This window comes from Ochotona princeps, chromosome 17 (assembly GCF_030435755.1).
Source record: "Ochotona princeps isolate mOchPri1 chromosome 17, mOchPri1.hap1, whole genome shotgun sequence".
Lineage (NCBI taxonomy): Eukaryota > Metazoa > Chordata > Mammalia > Lagomorpha > Ochotonidae > Ochotona > Ochotona princeps.
The window spans coordinates 51,350,716-51,375,461 of NC_080848.1; the positions used below are offsets into that span (position 1 = coordinate 51,350,716).

Genomic DNA, 24,746 nt, shown 5'->3' on the forward strand with positions numbered 1-24,746 from the left:
TGTCTGCTGAAATACTTTGCGTCACATTCTACATTTCATTTTTGATGGACAGTTATTTCTGCTCATGTGGACGACAGTTACAATTACAGATTATAATTATACTTTATATATTATTGTACTTGGTTTTTTTTAAGATTTATTTTATTTTTGTTGAAAAGTCAGATATACAGAGAGGAGGAGAGACAGAGAGGAAGACCTTCTGTCCGATGATTCACTCCCCAAGGGATCGCAACGGCCAGTGCTGTGCTGATCCAAAGCCAGGATCCAGGAACTTCTTTCTTCCAGGTCTCCCACGCCGGTGCAGGATCCCATGGCTTTGGGCTGCCCTGGACTGTTTTCCCAGGCCACAAGCAGGGAGCTGGATGGGAAGTGGAGCTGCCGGGATTAGAACCGGTGCCCATATGGGATCCCTGGCACACTCAAAGTGAGGACTTTAGCCGCTAGGCCACCGCGCCGGGCCCTATTATTGTATTTGTTAAAGGAGGCATGGTTTTGATTCTTTGTTTTTGACACAGTGGCCAAAAAACAGAAATTTTCTAGCAAGATCTGGATAAAGAAAAAGGGGAGAAATAACTAGTTGGTATTAAAACACCTATAGTAAAAGTTAGAGTCCAACTCACACTGGGGACCTGGGATAGGAGGGAGGCTGGGAGGGGCTTTTCCCTTTATTTCTCCCCTGATCCCAGATACAGGGGGAAAAATGGTATTAGTGTGGAAACAATGGTCTTACCCACTTTCCTGTAGCCCTTGACCCTTTGTACCCTAAGTAACTAAGTAAGATTATCAAAACAATAAATACAGTAAAAAAATTCAGAGGCCAATAAAATACATGTAAAGGCTTTGTTTAATGTGTGGCTTCTCCTCTTAAAGTCACACAAAGAGATAGGCACATTAGCACATTTAACCTCAGCTCTAGCCCGTCCTCCCAGGCTTGCTTCATTCTGAGGCCGAGACAGTCATGTTTAAGATATGCTTGTCCCCATCAGGGAATCCTGTGAATATTCACAGCACGCTCTGCACCCCCGGCTAGGCATATAAAAGGCACTAACTTTTGGTGGAGTACTGTCTTTCTGAACAGTCTTTTAAACTTGGCTTTCCAACTTCAGTAGTGTACTAAGCTGTAATGTCTACCTTCCCCCGCCCCAGCAATCTGCCTTCCTCACTGCACAACCTTTCTGCCTCCAATGATCCTCTTCTACGTCCCACCCCTCACTGTCCAGACACACACACCTGCTCACCTGATGGGAGCTCCTCAGTCTGTGACAACAGGAGCTCCTGACTCACGTCTCAAGCATTCTAACACACTTGTGCCCTTCTCTCCTCTGTTTCTTGCCAGACCTCCAGCACGCTGGTGAACCCTGGTAGCATTACTTGGTATACCTGTTAGAATATCCCTGGATGCCTCTGCTTCAGCCATTCTACCTCCAATGCCCTCGTTCACCGATTCAACTGGTTTTCCTTTTTCATGTTATCTCTAATCACGTCTTACAAAATTCAACTCCTCTGCAGGTCCCCCAGACCTTGTGGTTGCACATTCTGCCTTCTATAAATGTCTGTCTCATGGTAATTTGTGAATGCCGGAGCACGTTCCTGGTCACCTCCACAGCCAGCCAGGTCCTAATCCTTGGAACCTGAGTGGCACTTAGATGGCAAGGCATGCCTCAGACATGATGAAGGATCCGAGATGGGGAAACCATTTGGATAACCCAGGTGGGCCCTACATGTCATTACAAATGTCTTCATCAAATGAAAACGGATGTTTGATGACGTGAAAGTGACAACATCTCAGACACTGAGGATGCTGAGGATGCTGGCCACGAGCCGAGGCAAACTCAGGTGCAGCTGGGAACAGTAAGGAAAAGGAGTCCTTCCGGCACCTTGGTTTCTGCCCAGTGAAAATTATTTCAGGTCCCCAGCACCACTAAGAACAAAAGCATCCTGTTGTAAGGCACCAACTTCATGATAATTCATTATAGCAGCCTTAGTCACTGCACTTTTATATCCCTATAGGGCCTAGGTATTCAACAGGCACACTTAAATAGACTAGTATTTCTGTTTCTTAGGCTTTGACTGGAGAATGCCCCATTTGCCATCGAGTGCTCCTTCAGTTGGGTCTAGGTATACACGGTAACTGAGTTAAACACATCTCATTTGCCTATCAGGGCCTCTTGGAGCACTGGCTGATGCCCGTCCCCAGAGCAAACTAGCAGCTATATATCTGTGTGTGCACTTGGTCTGCCTCTGCCTCTGGTTAGACTCACAAGAGGACTACGTGACTTCTTGGGCCCCCTTCTGACACACAGAGGCTCACACTTATGCGTAACTGTGGATGGCTTGTGTTTACAAAATAGGAATACAATCTGGTAACAGTGTAAGACTCATTCACATACTAGGGTAAATAATTTAGTTATCTGAGGGTTTGTTTTGTTGTTGTTGTTTTTTAATTTTAAGTTAACCCAAGATATGTTATTGAATAGAAACAAAACAAAACTTCAGGGATGGCTAAGCTTGTGAGAACCCTATGCCTGACCCAACTCCTCCCTGGCTTCTTTTGTTTCTAACTTTTAACATTGGATATATTATCCAAAAATGCACGTTAAAACCATGAACACATCTTGTTTTACAAGCAGAACACTGAACAACAGTGTTGATCGTTTTTATTTTTGTTTTTCCTTGTGCTGGGGGAGTAAACACAAAGCGAAGTCATTCTCCTTCTAGCATGGTGAACGTAACGGACAGGACTAAAAGAGTAAAGCTTTCTGCTGGTTGTAATTCAGAACTCTGTCTGGAACTCTGCCTCGCCCCTTCAACATCATTCTGTCGGGATAGACATAGACGGTGCCGAACGCTTGGCTGTCGGGAGCCGTCTCGATAACGCCCTCCAGGTTGACGTGGTGCACGCCACAGGGGTCCCTGGCGTAGCCGCCGTCATGAGTGTGACCGGCAAAGAAGCACACTACACACTGGTGGGACCAGATAACTCTCAGAGCATCTCTGTAGTTCCAGGCCAGGCACACGCTGTCTGAGGCCTCTGGGTAAATGGGAAGATGGCCTGTGAGCAAAAGAAAAGACTTGTCAGGTAATAAAGAAATAGCTCTTCCATACATGTAATTGCTAAAAGCTAGAGCAGAGGAAAAAAAAAATATATATATATATATATATACATACATGTGTGTCTTCCTACCTCACCATCCCAACGAATGAGAGCACAGAGAATCAACGATACAGGAAGAATTCCATTCATGGCTCCGCACAGAAAGATGGCTAAGAGAGTTCACATGTGAGGTGGGAGAGGGAAAACTCCGAAATCTCTGAGGCCTAGTGAGTCTCAGGTCGCATAAACACCACACAGATCAAGGGCAATCGCTGTAGGGCAGTCTGCCAAGGTGGCCAGAAATCAGGTGGATGCTCTGCTGGGATGCAAGTTCACTGACCTCCTTAAAAAGGAATGTTATACCTAGAGCAAGACGCAAGACTAAATCAAAGAACAGTTCAGGGACAGGCCATGGGTTATGTGTCATTTACATAAACACTCAATGCCTCAGAGCTGATTCATGGGACTTTAAACATACTTATGAGATCAAAGTGGCCATATGCACTTGCCAGGTGAGAAAGCTGACAGAAGCGGGGAAGGACCAGACTGGGTCCCAGGGGCATCACGTGCAAGCAGAGCCAGGAGCATTTGGATGCCAATGTAGCAAAGAGCTCATTTCAGCCATCAGGCCACAGAGTTTACTCGATGTCCTGGTACCAGAGCTCACAGCTCTTTGTTCTTTCCTAACAAGTCACTCTTTCTCCAGTTAGTTCTGAAACTTAAACACACCTCTGCCTAAAACCTGTTTTTAATATGTTAGGAGACTTAAAGGGGAAAAAAGAGGCAGGAGGTTAACAGATCCGTAAAGCACAAAAGGAATGTATGTTTTTTCTTCTCTCTCTCTCTCTCTCACACACACATAACACCCTTCAAGCTATGATAAGGGCTACATCTGAGAGCATTAGGTTTTAAAACACCTGCCAAGTCCCTGAGGTGTCTGACCCCATTAGTTCCTCCCTTCTGGAAGGACTTGACCCCTGGGACGCCCCCGCTTCCTGGGTGGTGTGTTGCTCGTTTTCCTCCAACCTCAAGGGCCGTCAGTTGTCAGTCTCCTTCTCTGGCTTCTCACTTCCCTGACATCATGTGACCACAAGCCTTTGTGACCTGGGACTTCGCTAACCACACCTATGACCCTGGAGATCATCAAGTGATTTACCCATTTTTTTCTATTCTTCCAACTTCCACGCTCATACATCTCGCCCAGGTCTCTGAACTGCCCACTCAACATCCCCGCTAATGTCTGACACCCCCAGCCGCGGCCCTCTACACAAGGCCCTGTATCCTGCAGCCTCCGCTGCCGCAGCCGGTCAGCCAGCCGCAGGGCCAAAGCTCAGAGCACACCATACTACCCTGGAGCAGCCACAGCGAAAGTTAAAAGCAGACCAAAAAATAACCAAAAACTGTTTCTTTTCCACTTTAAGGGTCTACTAAAGAAAGCCTGAGGCTTCTCTAGTTTCCAAATTTACTGCAAGAGGCAGAAAAAAAAAATTCCAGAGGTTATTGAAGAACCCAAGTGTAGTTCCATCAGCTAAAGGAAACGGCAGGAACACAGCAGAGCAGAGACTGGGATATAAACACAGATTCCAGCCTAGATTTTGTCATCTCTCTCAGATTAAAAGGGGTGGCTGGATAATTTCTACACCCCTTTTGGTTCCAGGGCTCTCCAAGAGCTACAGGCTGACAGTGGAAAACTAAGAAGCCGACATTCACCAAGCAGTTACGCAAAATCTTACGTTTCACTTCCAATAACAGTTAACTCCGGAGGGCACCTTAACCTTCCCAAGTGACAGCTGGCCAATGGAAGACTAGCCAATATAAGCTATACTTACAGATGGGAATATAGTTTTCCACATCAGACTACTAGTTTCAAAAAAATTTTCCCATCTATAATTTCATCTGATACAATACAACAAAAGCGACACTTCCGCATTCCAGCATCCGTGCTGGGCCGCAGGGATAACAGAACTTGAAGCCAGGTGGCAGCTCTCCCAGTCTCATCTATTGTGCCACACTGATTCTCAAACAAGGGCTGGATCTCAGTCCCCAAACCAAGTCCAACAGCCACACATGGTAAATCCAAACTTGGCTCTTCTTCTGTGTGTGTGGGTACATGTGTGCACACAGGTGTTTCATGTACCTCTACACTGCTATAACCTCAGATGGCGATGCAGGAATGAACAATGACGTTAAGTGGAAATGATATGAATCTAACATCCTTGTGTGGCTGACTCAGAGAACCGAACATGCCCACTGCCAGCTGCAGCTGCGACCCCCCGACCCCTGATCACACCAGCTTTGCTTCACCTGGGCAGCAGTCACCTCTAGTGGCCACTTCCCTGACAGTCAGGGCTCCTCAACCAGAGAGTGGGACTGAACTTCTTATCCAAAATTTGCCACAGAGGAGCAGGTGTTTGGCTTTGCAGTTAAGAGGCCAGTGAGGCGGTCCAGGTTGAAGGGAGCCTTCCTTTAACTCCCAAGCCACCAGCTTTGGCTGTGAACCAACAGATGGGGGCGCTGCCTCTTACTACAAACACAGAGCCCATTTATGGACCGTCTGCCTTGGAAATGAGCCAACAAGTCACAAGCCCAACAGGTGAAGATGTTTCTGTGTATTTTAAGATTCTTTCCCGATTCACACCAAAGCATGAACGTTATATTCAAGTATTTTCCCCAAAAAACTTAAAAAATCACATTTGAAGTTAAGCATCTGTTTTGTATAAGGAAGGTTGCTAGAAAGCTTTCAGTCTCTACAACGCTAGCGTACATCAACAGAGAAACATGTCGGATACTTACTCACGAGCACCACTTTTTCCTGGTTCGTGTCAGAGAAGGTGAGCACTTCGTTCAGCCAGTCCAGCTGTTCCTGACTGAATCCTCCATTAAACTGCACAAACTGGGGCTCAGAAAGTCCTGAATGAATTCAGTAAGTTAGATCCATTAAATGTCTTGTCCCTCCCTCTCCTTAGGGCATTCAAATTTCACTAATAGCAGGATACTTGTTCTTCCCTTTGGAAGGATTTGAGGAGCAGCAATCAACTTGAACTAGAGAACAATGAATATATCAGGAATTCACACTGTGTCTGACTCCTGGATGTGACATCCATCTGCTAAGTCACTAAAAACACATTCCATCCCATGTCCACTGAGCAGCCAGCCACATTCTCGTACCTGTCTACTCCCCTGTATCACCCTCTACCCTGCTGGCAAGAATGCTAGAGTTCTGTGCCACCTGCCTGGCACCTTAGCCATCCGTTCTTCCCACCCATCTGCTAATCACCAGCCTCCATTCTCCCCAAGGAGTCCCCTGGTCTCCCTTAAGTGACTTTCTCCCTGAGGAGGTTTGCGCTGATCCACCTGTTCTAAATTAGTACTCCTGGTCTGTTTCTGCAACACTGCGTAGCATCAGCCTCTATTTTCCTGGATTCACCACTATGGAAATTATTTGGTTTCTCTTTCCCTCGTCTATCCTGCCCAAGTAACTTCTTTTGGTCCCTTGTTCCATCCACTAAAATAAAGTGCCACTGTCAGCTAGGTTAACAGCTCTGCATGGAGCCCCCATGGAACACGCCCAGCCCAGAACAAGCATTCAAGGATCGGCTTAATAAATGAATCTTGAGGGCCCGGTGGCGTAGCCTAGCGGCTAAAGTCCTTGCCTTGAAAGCCCCGGGATCCCATATGGGCACTGGTTCTAATCCCGGCAGCTCCACTTCACATCCAGCTCCCTGCTTGTGGCCTGGGAAAGCAGTCGAGGACGGCCCAATGCATTGGGACCCTGCACCCGCATGGGAGACCTGGAAGAGGTTCCAGGTTCCCAGCTTCGGATCGGCGCGCATTGGCCCGTTGCGGCTCACTTGGGGAGTGAATCATCAGATGGAAGATCTTCCTCTCTGTCTCTCCTCCTCTGTGTATATCTGGCTGTAATAAAATGAATAAATCTTTAAAAAAAAAAATAAAAAATAAATGAATCTTGAGACAACTATCACCAAGCTATGTGACATCAGGCCTGTGAGAAAGTCTGACCCTGAGTAACAGCGATGGTATACTTTTACCTTAATCGTCCATCTTCCTGCTGAATAAAAGGTAGCTGAAGAATTTAAACACAATGTATTAGATTCTCAGCTCAAAGGAATAATTCACCTTGAGGGCTATTCAATTCCGCATTGGGATTGTGGTCCTGCAGCATCTTCATACTCTGCTGGTATTTCGGGGAAGACTGGTCCACGCCCAGGATGCTTAAGTCATAAGAATCGAGTAAAATGAACCGGAACTTAGGGAATGGCGCAAAATGATATGCATAGTAATCCTCCGATGGTACAGTCTTGGGATGGTGTGCAATCTGATCTTCGAGAAACTTCGAGTTGAGTTTTGAGTGTGTCAGAAAGTCTCTGCTGAAGTTGTAGAATTCATGATTTCCCCATGTGTGATGCACTGGGACTTTCAGGGTCTCAAATATGTTCATGACACGTTCCAGGGACTTTTCTGATGTTCTGTACTGTGCGTTGTAGCCATCAATGACATCTCCAAGCTGAAGGACGCAGGAAGGGCTGACGCGTGCGTTATTCCACTCTTGAATGGCATCCTGTAGATGAAGAAGGCTCTGCCTGTAGTACCGCCGCCTGTTGCCCTGGAAGTTATAGCCGTCTTCCAAGTTAGCATACTGAATATCTGCTATGACTCCAAAGGAGAAGAGATAATCGGAACGTTCACCCAAAGCTCCAGGATTTGCCTTATTATCCATATCTCCAAATCAGTTCCTAAATAAAGCAAATAAATAAACAAATAATCTAAGTTGTAAATATCTTAGTTTTCGAAGTAATTTTTTAGAAAAAAAAATTTCTATTTATTTGAAAGGAAGAGCTATACAGAGAGAGAAACACAAAGACGGATCCTCCATCTGCTAGTTTACCCTCCAAACGGCCGCAACAGCCAGGCTGGACCAGGCTGAAACCAGGAGTCAGGAGCTTCTTCTGGATCTCCCAGGGGCCTAAGCACTTCAGCCATCCTCTGCTGCTTTCCCAGGTGAGTTACCAGGGAGTTGGATGGGAAGTGGAGCAGCTGAGACTTGAACTGATGCCCATGTAGAATGCCAGGGTTGCAGGCAGCAGCTTAACCAGCTACCCCACAATGAAGGTCTGTTAATTTTATATAAAGAAAATAATAAAAACACAAAATTCAACTTAGCAGTTAATTCACTGGACAGGTTAGAATAGAAAAAAGGTGAACATATGGTCTTAAGATACTGAAATTCGGTAACATCAAGCTCAATATAAAATAATTTCTTATTTTTAAGAAATTCATACTTATTTTAAGTACCCATACATATCCTCTCCTAGAAACATCAAATAGTTTTATCAGAATCCAAGAATTCTTTTTCCCTTTTTTGGGACAGTAACGCATCACACTTGTTTCTGATTTCCACTGTGGATCTTTTCTTTTCCAGTGGATAAATCACCTGTAATGTTTCTCACAGTTCCTATCTGCAGGTGACAGGGGAGTCAGTCAAGATGCAAAAAGAGAAATAATGTTAAACAAACCAAAAAAACTCACTCAATTCAAAAACTATTCACTGATATGCTTATGATATCTATGAGCACTGATTGTTAATACTTGGGTTCTAATTTGAACCAGGTTCTATTTTTTTTTTTTTTTTAAATTAACTCCTTCTCCCTCAACCAAAACAGAAAATGTCATCTCTTTGTTGGACTCATAGTCTCCACCCTCTCTATCGCTAAGAGATTTAAACTAGAAAAAAATCTATTATTAAATTACTTATAACCTAAGTTTATGAGTTCTTGAAAGCTCCAAGAACATGAACATTTACAACTAAACCCAAAGGTCAGGATCCTAAATGATATCTATCTTTGTTACAAATAGCACAGTAATAAATTATTACTGTGGTATCTGAATTTAGTAAAACCTAGCCGTTTCTGAATACTACATTTGATTTTCCCATATTGCTTTCAGACTCTGGGTCGCTGATGAGGTGCCCACCCCATCTCCAGAGCTGCCATGTTACCCTCTGCAGACACGTGAACCTCTCTCCCCATCGCACCTCTATATATGCAAAGGAGAGGTTGTGATCTCAACAAACCTAAAATTAAATTCAGAGAACTCATCTAAGATTATAACAGAGGCAAAAACTCATCCACAGCAGCTCAACCTCTCTAATTTTGTCAACTTCCAAATATTCACAATTGCAAGCATAAAAAGACTAAGAGAATCAAATCAGAAGACAATTTGGCAAGCACATCACATGTACGTTTTTACTGACGCTAAGAGAAAACTATTTCTGGGCCTGCTCTCATCCTCTGCCAAACAAGCTTGTTTGTTTTTCATCTTTAGACATGGAGCCTCTTGGGTGGTAATATGTACCACAGACCCCCGAGGGGCGGATTTAGTCCCAGTTAATTTGATCTTCTCTCCGGTACACAGCTGTTATTTTTGCCCAGCCAGCTTTCATTTCCTGTTCTTTGCGTAACAGCATCCCAATTTTCCTTTAGGCATCTACCCAATTCCCTACTCTAGGTTCCTTCGGATGGGCAGACAGGAGATGGCAGGCCTGACCTCGCAAAGCCCTGTTTCTTCCCAGCCAGGTAAGGGTAGGCTTGTAACCCTAGCACCAGCCATACGAGACAGTTGCCTGCAACAAAAGCCAATGTGTGGCAACTGCCAAGCTGAAAACAAATACCTAAAAATGATCTAAAGAAGTAAGGAGGAGAACAGTAGTAAGTTTTCAATGAGCTTTGTCCTGAAAGTTGTGCCTGCAACCATTAAAACGTTCTGGGTCATCTGTGTTGTAACTGAAGAGTTACTATGACAAACTCCTAAGAACTTGGAGATTTAAGACCTAGACTGATTTAAATTCCCACCTTTTCCTATGGAAAAATAACACTAGGTATTAACATTAGAAAATTTGGAAAAGTATTAAAAATATTATATTAATGGTCAATATATTAATATGAAGCATCATTTTATTATAAAATTAGAAAAGCTATATTAGAAAACATTAGGTGATCTGAACCAACTTGAGTTCTAACACACAGCCAACTTCTTTGCAAACTGAAGTCACAAAGCACTATGTGCATCTTAAGAAAATCACTTCCAACTTTTTGATGTGAAAATACATGTCTGCTGAGTCTCCAGATAACTGAAATGACAGCAACTTTTTTTTTAACAGAACAGCATAATGTGGAAAATCCTCCAATCTTTTCTCTCAAAATGCCTACACAACCTCACGGTAAATCTACAATCTCAGGATAAATAGAACTTTGTGAAACTCTCCTTAGGCATAAGAGGTTTTTCACAAGGAAGAAAATAATTACATACATATACCAAAAATGCTTCGGTAGTATTTAAGTAAAGTAGTACTGGCAGAAGGCTCAAGTTCCCCGTGGAATGCCCTCGGCCGTCTGACGAGCAGAAGGCTGCCCCAGACAGGAAAGCACGCTTCCTGCAAACTGCGGTTCAAACAGGACGACAGTGGGGAGGCAACGCTGCCTGCACATCAGTAAAGCTTTTGTCTTGACAGACAGTGGTCCCAGCAGCTCAGAACCAGCGTCCAAAGTGTCTCAGGAAGGTGACACGTGAGCAAAATGGTATGAGCAGAGAACATGCTAGAGAAAAACAACTTGAAGGCGACAGGAAAGGTTTGAGAGGAAGGAGTGGAAATGGAGGCAGCAAAATTGTCACAGTGCCAGGAGGTTCTGAAACAGCCTAGCCGCCCTGGAGACTGGCCTTCGGCTAGGTCAGACACAAAAGCTCATCAGCCTTCTCACTGCTGACAGAATAGGTATCACAGGATAGTGTCCACCTCCTGTCTATCTCAAGGAAAGAAACCTAAACTGGACAAAAGGAAGGGAGGGAGGGAGAGAGAGAGGGAAAGGAGGGAAGAAAACATTCATTTGGTGACTTTGGGGGTTTAAGAGTAGCCACAAGGGCCAATGCAATGGCTCATAATCCTCCACCTGCAAGCAACAGGATCCCATATGGGCACCGGTTCATATCCTGGCTGCTCCACTTCCCATCCAGCTCCCTGTTTGTGACCTGGGAAAACAGTTGAGGATGGCCCAAAGCCTTGGGACCCTACACCCACATGGGAGACCCAGAACAAGCTCCTGGCTCCTGGCTCCTGGCTTTGGATCAGCTCTGGTTGTTGTGGCCATTTGGGGAGTGAACCAGCACACAGAAGATCTTCCCTTCTTCCCTTCTCTCTGTAAAATCTGCCTTTCCAATATAAAAAATAAATAAATAAATAAATATTTTAAAAAACTAGAGTGGCAATAATAGTGCTAGTTTTATACTGGGCAGCACATAAAAGCAACTTACAATGACAACATTTCAACAGTAGATCAAATTGGGCTTAAAAGTATTATCAGCAATTTATGTGACATATAAAATACCCACTTGGAGCCAGGAGCTGTTTTAGAGACGACTTATCTATTTCATGTCATAGGAGCCTAATACGAAAACTTTACAAAAAGCTTTGGTAGACACGTTAATCTACAGATAGGAGTATGTGCATGCTCTCCAATTAAAATACATGTAATATAAATATTTATACATACACAATATTTTAAAAAAAAAGGAATCATTTTGGTGTAAAATTGAACAAACAGCTGAAACCATCAAACATTTTCATCAACGTGACGTACTAGATTGGTTGACCTGCCGCTGAGGGCAATTAAAGTGCTGAACGCTGACTCGGTGCGCCCATTTGTATGAATAAGCAGAAGCGCCTTTTGTTATCTTTGGGTCCACCAAAACTCACTCCACCAACAAACTTCAAATTCCGAAGTTCAAGAAGGCAGAGGAGACAATGAAAACATGGTCCAGAACCGGGGACTCCAGCAAATAAAATACAAAGCAGGAAAAAAAAAAAGCAGGAGGGTAGGGATGAGACACAAGTTGGTATCGTGCTATGCTTTAGAATAAGGTTACTTCATAAAGCGATTTGAATCAAGAGAAACACGGGGCACTCTGGCCATCCTTAACCGGCCTGTGCCTCTCTGACCACTGATGGGTGTGCTTCTCTTCTGGGGCAGGAGAGGAGAGGGTGAAGGGTCAATAATCTTGTAGTTCCTAGATGACAGTGACTGGACAAACAGAGGGGACAGGGAAGTGTCCAGTCCAGTCTGTTCAGCCTGGGAAGGTCACAGACATCCCTGGCCAACTCCAGGACTCCAGGCCTCTGACACAGCCGCACAGCTGGGACCCTCTCAGCTCCCCCAGATGCCCAGTGAGCTGGGATTCTCCCCATTGGTCCCCTAGATGCCAAGTGAGCTGGGATCCCCCTTGACCCACATATGTCCAGGGAGCTGGGATTCTCCCTATTGACCCACAGATGCCCAGTGAGCTGGGATCCCCCTTGACCCCACAGATGTCCAGTGAGCTGAGATCCCCTCATTGGCCCCCCGATGCCCAATGAGCTGGAATCCGCCCTCAGCCCGCCTAGATGCCCAGTGAGCCCTTGCGCGTCTCGCGGTAACCACCCAGGACATGCGGGACCCACCTCCAGACGCCAAGAACCCCCGGGCACGCGCCGGCTCCTTAGCTTTGGATGCTGCTGGGCCCGGGCCGACGCGGCGCAGCCATCGAGCGGAGAGGCCAGAGCATCCCCGGCCGGGCCGCTTCCGGGGAGGAAGCGGAAACGCCGACGGGAAGCCAGGGGGCGGATCGGAGGTGGCGCGTTCCCGGAGCTCATGGCGGGGTTTCCTCTCCGAGCCGGTGCGCTCCTCTGGGGTCCGGTGGTCGGGCTCCTGCGGCGTCCGTGGCCCCGAGGCCTCGGGCTTGGGGGCCCGCCGGCCGGGGCCGTGGGAGTCGTGCGGCGGCAGCTGTGCGCGTGGCCTGAAGAGACATGGCGGGCATCGGGGCCGGCGCGAGGCTGTTCGAGAAGCCGGGCCTTCGGCACGGCCATGCCGCCACCCCCGGGGTCGTCGGGACCCGATGCCAGAGGCCGCCAGGACCCCTCGCGGCCCTCGCAGCCTGGGGTGAGTGCCTGGCGGGAGTCCTTCCCGCGCGCCTGGGTCTCTCTCGGTCGTCAGCCCCGAATTTCCCGGGTCTTGACCCGAGGCTGTCACCCGGTGTGACCTGGGTGACCCCGTCAACCCACTGGGTCTCTTCTGCACCTGCACGGTCTCCGCGGCGTTTCTGCTCCTAAAGCCGAGCTTTCTGCATTGTCCCTCCCCGGGGTATGCGATGCCATCCCTCTCAGGGTTCAGTTGTAGCCCCCAAAATAAGTTTTACTAAGTTATGGAGGGGAAAATGGGTTTTTCATTGCTGGATTTGTAGGGGCGTTGCAGGGGGTTGATGAATTGGGCCCCAGTGACCGATTGCAAGCTTATTTTCAGGATAAAAAGGAACGCAAAGAAGTGGATGCAATTGGTCAGAAACCACGCTCTAGAGATTTCTGTCATGGCGCAGTACAGAGTCTTGTTTTTGGTTTTTTGGCGGGGGGGTGGCTTTTTTCACATGGATGGAAACGGACTAGACAGCTCCCCCCGCCAAAAAAAATAAATGAATACTTTTATTATCCTTCATGGAGTCCAAACCTAACTGCATCCAGAGAAACTCAGCATTAAAAAAAAAAAGATTTATTTGCTTTTATGTGAAAGACAAATCAGAGAAGGAAAGACAGAGGGGACCATCCTTCAGCCGCTGGGTCACTCCCCAGATGGTCACCATGGCCAGAGCTGAGCCACAGTTCATGATCTTCCTCCGGGTCTCCCACGTGGATGCAGGGACCCAAGGACTTGAGCCATCCTCCGGTGCCTTCCTAGGTCGTAAGCAGAGCAGCCAGAACATGGGCCAGTGGTCACAGGACACGGTGACACTTGGCAGGAGGGTCAGCCTGCTAGTCTCTGTGCCGGCCTCAGAAGGAGCGTTTTCTTACCCCAGAGTGACCATGTGGAGCAAGATCAGGGCGAATGTATCTGTGAGTTATTATAAACTGCCGTAGTGGATCTAGCCTGGCGTGTCCCTGAATTGTTGGTTTTTGCCCTGTCTGCCCCAGTAGCCTGTGTCCTGGAAGTCTCTGGCGGTCACGTTTGCTATCGGCGGAGCTCTGCTGGCGGGGATGAAGTACTTCAAGAGAGAGAAGACGGAGAGTGAGTACCTCCCATGCAGGCAGTGCCGGAGAAAACCTCTGTTGTTGTTTACATTAAAACTGTGGTTAGAGAAGGATCGCAGGGGTGCCTGGTACCTTTCATCAAATGTCACCCTCTTACGTAAACATGGCACATCTCTCAAAACTGAGAAATTAAAAATTGACACGGAGGTATTATTGAAACGCGAGAGTTTATCTGGATTTGACCTGGGGTCTTCTCTGTGCCAGGACCCAGTTTAGGATAGCTGTGTCCAGAAGAGCTGTCAGGGACTAGATGGGGCGAGTATGCAGTCTGGACGAGCCAGAGATGACTGCGAGGCAGTGCAGCCCTGAGGTACACCTGGCAGACAGGAAGGTCAAGTGTTTTCACCAAGTGGAGTTCTGCTGTCCTTCACAGAAAGGACCCCACACCACCCCTTGTACTTGGTCCTTTAGCCCCCTGTGAAAATGTCTCAGTCTTTAGTTGACTTCTTGACAGCTAGGCAGCTTACAGCCTAACTGTTTGAGAACCATCTGTGAGTTCAGGTTTGTGGGATATCTGTTCAGCTAGATCTAGGTCACGCACCATCGGCGGGGACAACGTGGGCGGGCTCAGCTGGGACGCCGCGTTCTCATTGCATCTTCTCAGACCATCCCTGGTTTTTCCTCAGGCTGTTCCTAATCCCATTGGTATTGTTTAGTTAAGAAGTTGTTTCTCTGGCTTCCTCACTGAAAACCTCACTCTTCTGTAAATGGGTGTTTTGTGATGTGGGTTTGTGTATGTGTGCGCGCGCGGCACCGTTTGCTGTCTAACCAAATGTATTCCTTGCTGTCAGCTGGGATTCACGGCTTCCCATCAGCGCACTGAGCTGTGATCTGTTACCTTTGGTGTTTCGATGCTCGGAGTTGGCCCAAGTAGTCAGCGGGTACTGCCCCCAGCAAGCGTCTGTGTCATCCATCATTTCCAAAGTTCCAGGCTCACCTCACTTAAACCCTGATAGAATCCATTTCTCCAAAACGCGGTTTCCGGTTTAGAGAGGCTGGTCGGGGCCCACTGCCGTCAGGCGACAGGTGCCTGTGTTTCTGTCCCTGTCGAATGTCCCCGCTTGGATCTGCACACCATGAGCCCACAGCAGTACCTCTGGTTCCTCCCCAGCCTCCAGCCCCATCTCATCTCCTCCCTTCCCGTATTTCTGTGTGTCTCTTTGTAGTATGTCTGTGTCATCAGCCCCCTGTATGTAATGAAGGTCCCATCGTGGTAGCCCCCTCCTGTCAAAGCCACCCGCCCGGCACCCTTGGCCTCAAGCTCCTGTGCCAGGCTCCCCCTCAGTACCTAATTCGAGTCTAGGCTCACCAGCAGCGTGGCTTCACCCATTGGCTTAGGACTGTGTTCTGGAAGAGGAAGAAATGATCTTAGCACATTCCTGTAGTGCTTAACTGCACACTGCAGCATTTTAAATCATTTTGTTGTCTCGGGCTTTTTTTTGTGGGGGAAAGATGTAGTTTTTTGAAAATTGAAACAGAGTGTTCATTCTGTGCTTCCCGTGGTTATTTAATGCTTAGCAGCTTTGGGGTATTTGAATATACTGTTTTTTCTTTCTTGTCTGTGTTTAAGAGCTGGAGAAGGAACGGCAGCGAAGCCTCGGAAAGCCCCTGCTTGGGGGACCGTTCTCCCTCGTAACTCACACTGGGGAGCCCAAAACGGACAAGGACTACCTGGGCCAGTGGGTGCTCATCTACTTCGGTTTCACTCATTGTCCTGATGTCTGTCCGGAAGAACTGGAGAAGATGATGCAAGTCGTGGATGAGATCGGTGAGAAAGCCCTCACTAACCCACCGCGCGTGTGCTTCCTTGATGTACTCCCTGCCTTGGCTGCTTTCAGCGTTTAGCCTGTTGGGGACTTTGATGGCTGTGACCTTATTTTCCGAGGGAAGCTAGTTTTGTCGCTGAGTATCAAGTATCAGTGTGGCCAGTGTCATCGTGAGCCCCTGTGCTGTGGCCTTCCCTGTGGCCTCCTCCCTGGTGACTGCTTAGCTGAGTGTAGGAATTCTGGAAAGGTCTGCATGTGATATTGTTGGTCCCAGCTAGAAGGAAGGATGCCACCTTGAGTGAATTGTTTCAGGTGATTTCATGCTCATTTATAGTTTCCCTTGCTCGTAAGAAAAGATGGGGGACAATAAAGAACTACAGTGGATTGAACGCAAAGGTAAGAGAGCCTTGTGCTGTGACCCAAGACAACATCTGTGCATCAGTAGGTGTAGAATAGGTGGTACATGGGTCCCTTCTAGGGGTGGGTGTCCCTACCCCTCGCCTCCCACCAGGATGCTGGCAGTCCACAGGTGTCCCTCGGCACCTTGCTGCAGAACTAAGGACGCTCCCCTTGTCTGTCACGCTGTAACGACTGACTTACTGGAACTTTTTTCCAGATGATATCCCAAGTCTGCCAAACTTAACTCCGCTTTTCATCACCATTGACCCAGAGAGGGACACAAAAGAAGCCGTTGCCAACTACGTGAAAGGTGAGTTTTTATTAATAACACTTTCCATTTACTTAACGCTTTAAACTTTTTGAGATGTCAACCCAAGCCTTAGACAACCTTGTGAAATAGGATACATTTTATAATTTGTAAAATCTCACCAATTTTACAAGCAAATAAGAAGATGCTTAGACTTGGGACTGAGCAGCCCGTCAGTAGCAGCTTTCATGAACGGATGTTGTGTAAGTCTAAAACATTATTGTATTAAAAGTCTAAAATATTTATATTTTTAAAGATTTATTGTTTGAAATAATTTTTTATTGTAAAGTCAGATACACAGAGAGGAGGAGAGACAGAAAGGAAGATCTTCCGTCCATTAAAGACTTATTTATTTACTTGCAAGAGTTATAGAGAGAAAGGAGGGAGACAGAGAATCTACCATTTGCCGGTTGATTCCCTCAATGGTCATAAAGTGAGCTAGCATATGGAACCCCTTTAATTTGCTGTTTTGTCTCTGCCCCTCAGATGAATGAAATCAGTGCCTAAAAATTAAAATAGTTTCAAGTTTTGATGAGGTGCAGATGTATAGTTTGCTCTTTTCTGTATGGTGCTTTTGGTTTGCTATGTTAAGAGACCTTTGCCTAGTCCAGGCTACATGGGTTTATGTTTTTATTGTATGCATTTAAGCAAAACTTATGCTCACAATTTGCAGACTCATTGGAAAGTTGAACATAGTCTAGTTACTTCCAAAAACAATAAAAACTGAGTGTATATAAACTCATTGTGTAGCACACAGTCTTCTGCTTAAATGAGCTACATTGGCCGTGATTATTATCATGTGCTAATCAAGCCATGGTCCCCCCACACGAGTAGACAGCTGACTTGCCTTACTTGACTGCAATTCGAAAGCCTGATGGCAGATTTCTTCTGCAACATACACAGTTATTGAGGATGTAATCATTGCTAGTTGTATTTTAGGGAGAGTCTTCAAAATCATAGTTGGTATTTAGAAAATCAAAGTAACTTGTGCAGTTGAAGCTGAAAGAATAGTTTGGGCACACGGTTAGTGGAAAAGACAAGGCATCCTTCCTCTTCAGAGCCTGGACAATTTCAGAGTTGTATTGTCGTTGTGTTTCCATTTGATCTGAAAGACAGGGAGACAGAATTTCCCTCTGCTGTTTTCCCAGAATGCTCACAGTGACCGTGACGGCCAAGCAGAAGTCAGGAACCTAGAACTCAAGTCCAGTTCTCCCGCGTGGTGGAGGCGGGACTCAGTTCTTGAGCCGTCACCTTTGTGTTCCTCCCTGGGTGCACATTAGCAAGAAGCTGGAACAGAAGTGGAGTCAGGCCTTGAACCAGGCACTCTGTTGAGCGATGCTAGTGTCCCAGGCAGCGTCCCAGCTGCTGAGCCAAACTCCTGCCCCAGTGCTTCAGTTTAGAATGAATTAGTCCATGGGCTTCTGTGTCTTTGGAAGAAAGGACCGCTGTTCGGAACTAAGCTATTATTTCAGTAGGTGATCAATTCAGTTGTCTTGTAACTTCTGCTCACTCATAAAGCTTAGCAGCAGTACTGGATTGCCCTCAGCCCTGACCTGTGACACAGCTGCCCTTGTGGTGGTGGTATCAGTTGTCTGGTTGTCAGGCATTAAAGAGTAGAACCCGACACCGCATTGAGGTTGTTGGCTGGCAAATAACATAGAGCTATTGATTCGTTATGAACTTGATTGTAAAGCAAGCTTGTTTCTCATGTGTTGCGATGAAAAACTGTAACACTAATTTTATAATCATCTTTATAAATGTCAGTACATCTCAGAACTTCATGTGAATATTATTTTAGCTAGATTAAATACCAGTGTGGATCTAGTTATAATATGTTCCCTCTAAGTCTTTACCGACTAATCCTAAAATAATTTGACTTCGGAGTATTGACAGAAGAGAATGTGCACTTTTTCCTCTGTGAATCTTTTCCTTGTGTGTGGTGAAATGTTTGCAGACTCACTACAAGAAAGCCCTGTGGCTGCTTTGCAGCTGCTTTTCAAAGAGAGATGAATGTCTTGCTCGCTCCTGATTTTGTGCTGACAGCCTTGTTTCTTGTTTCTTATTTAGAATTTTCTCCCAAGCTGGTTGGCTTGACTGGCACCAAAGAAGCGATTGACCAGGTCGCCAGAGCATACCGAGTGTACTACAGCCCTGGCCCCAAAGATGAGGACGAGGACTACATAGTAAGTGAACACGCTGGGCCCGAGCTGGCAGGTGGCTCCCATATTTTCTTTCTTTCTTTCTTTCCTTTTTGTACTTTGAGATTTATTTATTTATATGAGAGGCAGTTACAGAGAGGCATCTCCCATCCACTGGCTTACTCCCCCAAAAGGCTGCAGTAGCCAGGCTGGGTCAGACCAAAGCTGAAAGACAGAAGCTTCGCTGGAGCCCAAGCCCCTGGCCACCGTCTGCTGCTTTCCCAGTGCACTGGCAGGGAGCTGGGTCATAAGTGGAGCAGCTGGAACTTGGGCTAGCAGCAGTACTGGTTGCCAGAACTCCAGGCAAAGCCTAACGTACTGAGCCTCGGTGCTAGCCCTGGGTGGATATTTTTCAGAAGATGCTTGTTGAATTCTCATTCACTGTTCTCATGGTTCATTTTCTGGAGGCACATGGAACCCTGGGACAATACAAAATCAGGTACTTGAAAATAAATGGGAAATGCAAGAAACGTGCTTTTTTGAGAACCAGGCCCTGGGAACTGCATGTATAGGTTGAGTGAGAATTCTGAATTGCAAGAGAAAGATGAAAGCAACCGGAAGGAAGACTGCATTCCTTTGCATACCGACTGTATGCCTGGCACAGCTCCCTGCTGAATGTGCTTTGGAATGGCAAGGGCGTGGCGCTGAGTTAAGGTGGACTCGGGAAGCCCTTCGGGAAGAGCTGTCTTCACATTTCCGGTGCCACCTTAGGCTGAGGCCCGAGTTGCTGTGTTCCTTTGCTCACAGTGGTTCCCGCGGAACATCACCAGTGGGTATAAGATTCCTACCCACCCACCCACTTTCTAGATATAAAATTGGCATATTTAATTGTTACTTCATTTTCCCTCGCAATTGTCATATTTTATTTTCCTACAGTATATGACTGGACAAAGTGATTAATCGTGAGAGCCATTTTTAGCAGCAAAGCTGGCGGTGCTGTGACATATAACTCAACTCCACCCATGGCACTGGCATCCCAGATGGGCGTTGGTTTCTGGGCCAATTGCTTCGCTTCCCATCCAGCTCCCTGCTTGTGGCCTGGGAAAGCAGTGGAGAATGGCCCAAAGCCTTGGCACCCTGCACCCGCGTGGGAAACCCAGAAAAAGTTCCTGGTTCCTGGCTTTGGATCAGCTCAGTTCAGCCATTGTAGCCATTTGAGAGGTCTCTGTCACACTCGCTCACTCGCTCTCCATCTCTTTGTAAATCGGCCTTTCAAATAAAAATAAGTCTTTAACAAAATGCATTGTGGAAGGGAGTAGAGACCAGAAGATGTAGTCATGGAATAGAAGAAGGTTTTATAATTTGTTTTAGGCTGATTTTATTTTGCTAGAAATAGAGTTACACAGAGGGAAAGAGAGAGAGATCTTCCATCCGCTGGTTTACTCCCTAAATGGCTGCAGTGGCAAGAGCTGGGCCATTCTGAAGCGGGGAGCCAGGAACTTCTTCCAGGTCTCCCCTGAAGGTGCAGGGGCTCAAGAATTTGGGCCATCCTCTGCTGCTTTTCCAGGCCATTGGAAGGGAGCTGGGTCGAAAGTGGAGCAGCTGGGGCTTAAACCAGTGCTCGTACAGGGTGCTTGTGCCACTGTCGCTGTCCCGCAGCGATGGACTTGGTGCACGGAGCCGATAATAACACGCGTGGACCCTGACTGATGGTCAAAAGCCGAGGTTTATTAGTAGCATCAGACTTTATACTCTGAGGGTCATATAGGATAAGGGAGGAAGTGCTGAGCTTATCAACAAAACCATTAATGCTTGTTTGGAACTCCTTTTGTCTTGTATATTCCACCAGGTGTTCTCATATACATATGCAGATGATATCCAATAAGGTATACAAAAGGTAGCCATTTGGTTATTCTCCTCCAAATATTATCCAACCAACTGTAGTCCTGTGCTCACTGACCTTTTCGGGTCACAATGTCCTCCTACATGCCACAAGCAGAGGATTAGCGTGCTACACTGCAGTGCTGTCCCCAGAATTGTCAGGCTTCTCTTCTTTGTGCAGAGAGGTTTTTCTGGTTTTGAGTTTAACCCGACAGGGGCAGGTGAGTCAGTCTCTGAAGGGTGCATGATGGTGGTCCCTATGCGGTAGCCTAGTGACAAAATCCTCACCTCGCTCCACTGGGAGCCTATTGCTGTTCTGCTTCTCTCTATATCTGCCTTTCCGATATAATAAATACATAAGCATGTATTTATTTATTCATTTATATAAATAATGGAATTTTTTAAAATATGCATGAGAGTTCAAAACAGTGGAAAAATGGAGTTTTCAAGTTATGTTTATTGGTGCAAAATTTTTTTCTAAAAACCTGTAGTTTTTTTAGTAGTCATTTCCCATGGACTTCATACAGTCCTAAACTAGGTGACATTCTTTATTGTGTATGACGCTAAAAGAAAAATTGTACCAATAAGACTGAGCAGCTTATGCAACACAAATTTAGACCATTCGGCTAAAGTCACATGGGTTGCTTTCCTGAAACCCAAGTGGTGCTCACTGTGACACAAGACTGAAGTCAGACTGCTGGTGGGCGTCCAGCTGTGCCGTCAGCTGCCCCTCCGTCGTTTTCTTTTTGCAACACCTTGAGGATGGCGATGGTGTGCTTGGCCTTGACTGTTGGACTGACTGAGCAGAGGGGCGTCGTTGGGGTCGCCTGAGTGTAGTCCGGGGGGACAGCTGGATACCAGTCAAATCAGACTCAAGTTCCGAGACTCGGTTGTCCTCACACTGTAGGTTATCCAGAATACAGATAATGCATTTTTGTGTGTTAAAATTAAAATACAGATAGGTCCAATGGAGACTTCTTGAGCACTTTGCAGTACATCCTAACTACCTTGGGGGTTCTTTGCAAGATTCTGACCTTTTGGTAAGAATCCCTGAGTTGGTTGCTGTCTGTTTACTGAGTCACCTGTAGGGGGCGACGTAGAGCTTCCTGGGCTGCCCCTGAGCGAGGTGCGTCTCCTTCGGTCATGGACCTTCATTCCTGGGACGGAACAGGAAGCTTCGGTTAGGATGCGCTGAGCTGCAAGGAGGAGCAAGCACCCGAGAAGAGCAGGTTTTCTTAGAAGGCAGGCGGCTGGCCTTTAATGGATGCTGCATGCTGGTGATGTGTGTAAACTGGGCACGACAAACCAGGGGGATTCTATTGAAAGTAAAGTCAGGATCCGGCAGCACAGCCTAGCGGCTAAAGTCCTCACTTTGAACGCCCCGGGATCCCATATGGGCACTGGATCTAATCCCAGCAGCCCCGCTTCCCATCCCGCTCCCTGCCTGTGGCCTGGGAAAGCAGTCGAGGACGGCCCAAAGTCTTGGGACCCTGCTCCTACATGGCAGACCCAGAAGAAACTCCTGGCTCCTGGCTTCCAGTCACTCAGCACTGGCCGTTGCGGTCACTTGGGGAGTGAATCAGCGGACGGAAGATCTTCCTCTCTGTCTCTCCTCCTCTGTGTATATCTGACTTTTCACTAAAAATAAATGAATGTTTCAAAACAAAAAGAAAAGTCAGTGCTAGTATTGCCTGACAACACTGCACATTATTATGTAGGCATCAGACAATACTTTGGAGAAACGTGGCTTTAAAACCCAGAATAATCACTGAATAGGAGGAATGTGGATTGTGTAATGACAAGCCTTTTGTTTACCGATTAGTTCAGGCAGTGCGGAGGAAATCTGAAGTTATATTGTTAGGCCTCTTCTTGCCTTGTCAGTAGGGTTAAACAGAAAAAAAGGGCGACATGGGGGCAAGGGAGGGAGCCGTGCAGGGAGACCTGGGTCTCATGTCAGTGTGGGGACGCGGGGAGGCCGTCCCGCCCCCTCAGGGAGCTCCCCGGACGCTCCGTCAGCAGCTGTCGGAGCCCTCGGCCTGGTGCATTCCTTGCTCGTGCGGGCAGCCAAGCAGCTCTTTTCATTTGCCTCTCCTTGGGAGAGTACGTATATAAAAAACCAGTAACCTCGCAGACCTATAACGAGAGCTGGGGCCGGCTGGGGGCGTCTGCAGGCGCGCGTGTGGGGTCACATTCCTGCCTCTTTCTGGCTCCCAGAGGCAGTCACGCCTGCAGCCAGTCCCAGGGACTCTCAGAGCTGCCTGCCTCAAGCTGGATTTTGTGAAAGTGTCCAACTGAAAAAACTGATGACGAACCCAAGCTTAAGTTAGAGCTGGGAGTGTTTCGGGAACCTCGCCAGGAACACGGCTGTTGCACATCCTAGGGCGTGTATCGCCACTGCCCCGAGTCGGCCAGGAAGACATCCGGGGGAAAAACCCCTCTTGTTTCTGTTTGAGTTACTAAAATCAGAACTAAATCTTGTGCTAACATAGATCATGTGATTGAGCTAGCGGTTAGTTTTCTAGTTCCTTCTCCGAGAAGGTAATCACAGAATTAAAGTAGTGAAGCAACATCAGTTGAACATGAAGGAGTATGGCCAAGAACTAAGGAACTTAGTCCCAGCACGTAGTTCCAAGTGACCTCCTCTGTAACGTGGTCGGGGAGTCAGATGAGGAGTTCACTCTGGAACAGCAGCTGTGTGCAAACTTGTTGCTGTTTCAGAAGCACTGTGACATGCGGGGCGGCAGACCTTGTGCGGGGAACTCTACTGGGGCCAGTGCTATGGCAGAGCGCACTAAGCCTCCACCTGTAGCACCTTCATCCCATATAGACACCAGTTTGAATCCCAGCTTCTCCACTTCCAGACCTGCTCCCTGCTAATGTGCCTGGGAAAGGAGCAGGAGGTGGCCCAAGTGCTTGGGCACCTCTGTCCGCCCAGCAGGCCCAAAAGAAGCTCCTGACTTATGGCTTTAGTCTGGCCCAGCTCCAGCCTTTGCAACCATTTGGAGTGTGAGCCAGTGGATGGAAGATTTCTCTCTCTCTTTGCCTGTCCTCCTCCCTAACTCTGTCCCTCAAGTAAAAATAAATCTTTTTTAAATTTTAAAAAAAAAAGGAAAGTCAAGCTCTAGCTGTTTTGTTGAGCAGTGGCCAGTGCAGATCTCCATAACATGAAGGGCCTACTGGACAGTCCACCACAGCGCATGTGCCGTGATAAGCTCTGGCCGCTCCCTAAGTCATGCTGCAGGCCTCTTTACGCCTCAGTGTGAAGTTCTTTCATCCGCAGCTTTTTTTTCATCACCCTAAATGAGCGCAAGTGTGTGTTTTCCGAAACGTCTGCTCAGACGTGCCCTCTGCCTTTTCTCTGCAGGTGGATCATACAATAATCATGTACTTGGTTGGACCAGATGGGGAGTTTCTGGATTATTTTGGCCAGAACAAGAAGAACGGAGAGATAGCGGGCTCCATTGCCGCGCACATGAGGGCGCACATGAAGAAGTGCTAGCCGAGCCGGCAGCCACACCCCACAGGCCGTGTTCTCTCATGAAAGAGGCAGGCGGATTTGTCTCCCGCAGGAGCCGACATGTCCAATACACAAACTGCAGAGCGGCCCTCACACCAGGCGAAGGCCTGTAACTGGGAGTGTGTGTGACCCTTGGGTCCAACCAAGAGAGGCTGCTGGGACTGTGAAGATGAGAGCCGGGTCTCCCCGGCGGCCGGGGACACTGGGGGACCAAGCTGGAGGGAAGCCCGAGGGGAGAGGACCTCGGGGAAGCCGGCCTGCCTGCCTCTCGGGAACAAGGCCTCGGAGCCTGGCCCTGGTGTCACCGCTTTGTTCCTGTGGGTTATGAGGCTGAATTTACTGAAGGGCGGGTAGGCTCCTGACACTCAGGTTCCACTCGGGGCCGTTCCACGTTAACCAGCACAATTGGAAGCCTACGTTGGGTTTTCCTTGTTAATGGCTGTGACTGTCCGCTGGGGCGTCGCATGCTCCCGCCAGCTGGGATTGATTTGACTGATGAAGTCGCCTGCTGTCTGGAGG

At 47.3% G+C, this 24,746-nt stretch overlaps 2 protein-coding genes across 2 annotated transcripts; one reads left to right on the top strand and one right to left on the bottom strand.

Annotated features, from left to right (window-relative positions):
• Window positions 1–2,655: 2,655 nt before the first annotated feature.
• On the bottom strand, window positions 2,656–12,731 carry ADPRM (ADP-ribose/CDP-alcohol diphosphatase, manganese dependent). The gene is made up of 4 exons (XM_004594889.4): window positions 12,603–12,731; window positions 7,232–7,848; window positions 5,888–6,004; window positions 2,656–3,052 (listed from the first exon to the last, which is right to left on the bottom strand). Exons 2-4 carry the CDS (start codon window positions 7,830–7,832, stop codon window positions 2,742–2,744), a joined length of 1,029 nt encoding a protein of 342 aa, XP_004594946.2. The 5' UTR covers window positions 7,833–7,848; window positions 12,603–12,731; the 3' UTR covers window positions 2,656–2,741.
• Window positions 12,508–24,480, top strand: LOC101531612 (protein SCO1 homolog, mitochondrial). The gene is made up of 6 exons (XM_004594890.2): window positions 12,508–13,080; window positions 14,106–14,196; window positions 15,790–15,987; window positions 16,602–16,694; window positions 18,759–18,874; window positions 24,075–24,480. The coding sequence occupies exons 1-6, from the start codon at window positions 12,508–12,510 to the stop codon at window positions 24,207–24,209; spliced, it is 1,206 nt and encodes a 401-aa protein (XP_004594947.2). The 3' UTR covers window positions 24,210–24,480.
• Window positions 24,481–24,746: the final 266 nt, after the last annotated feature.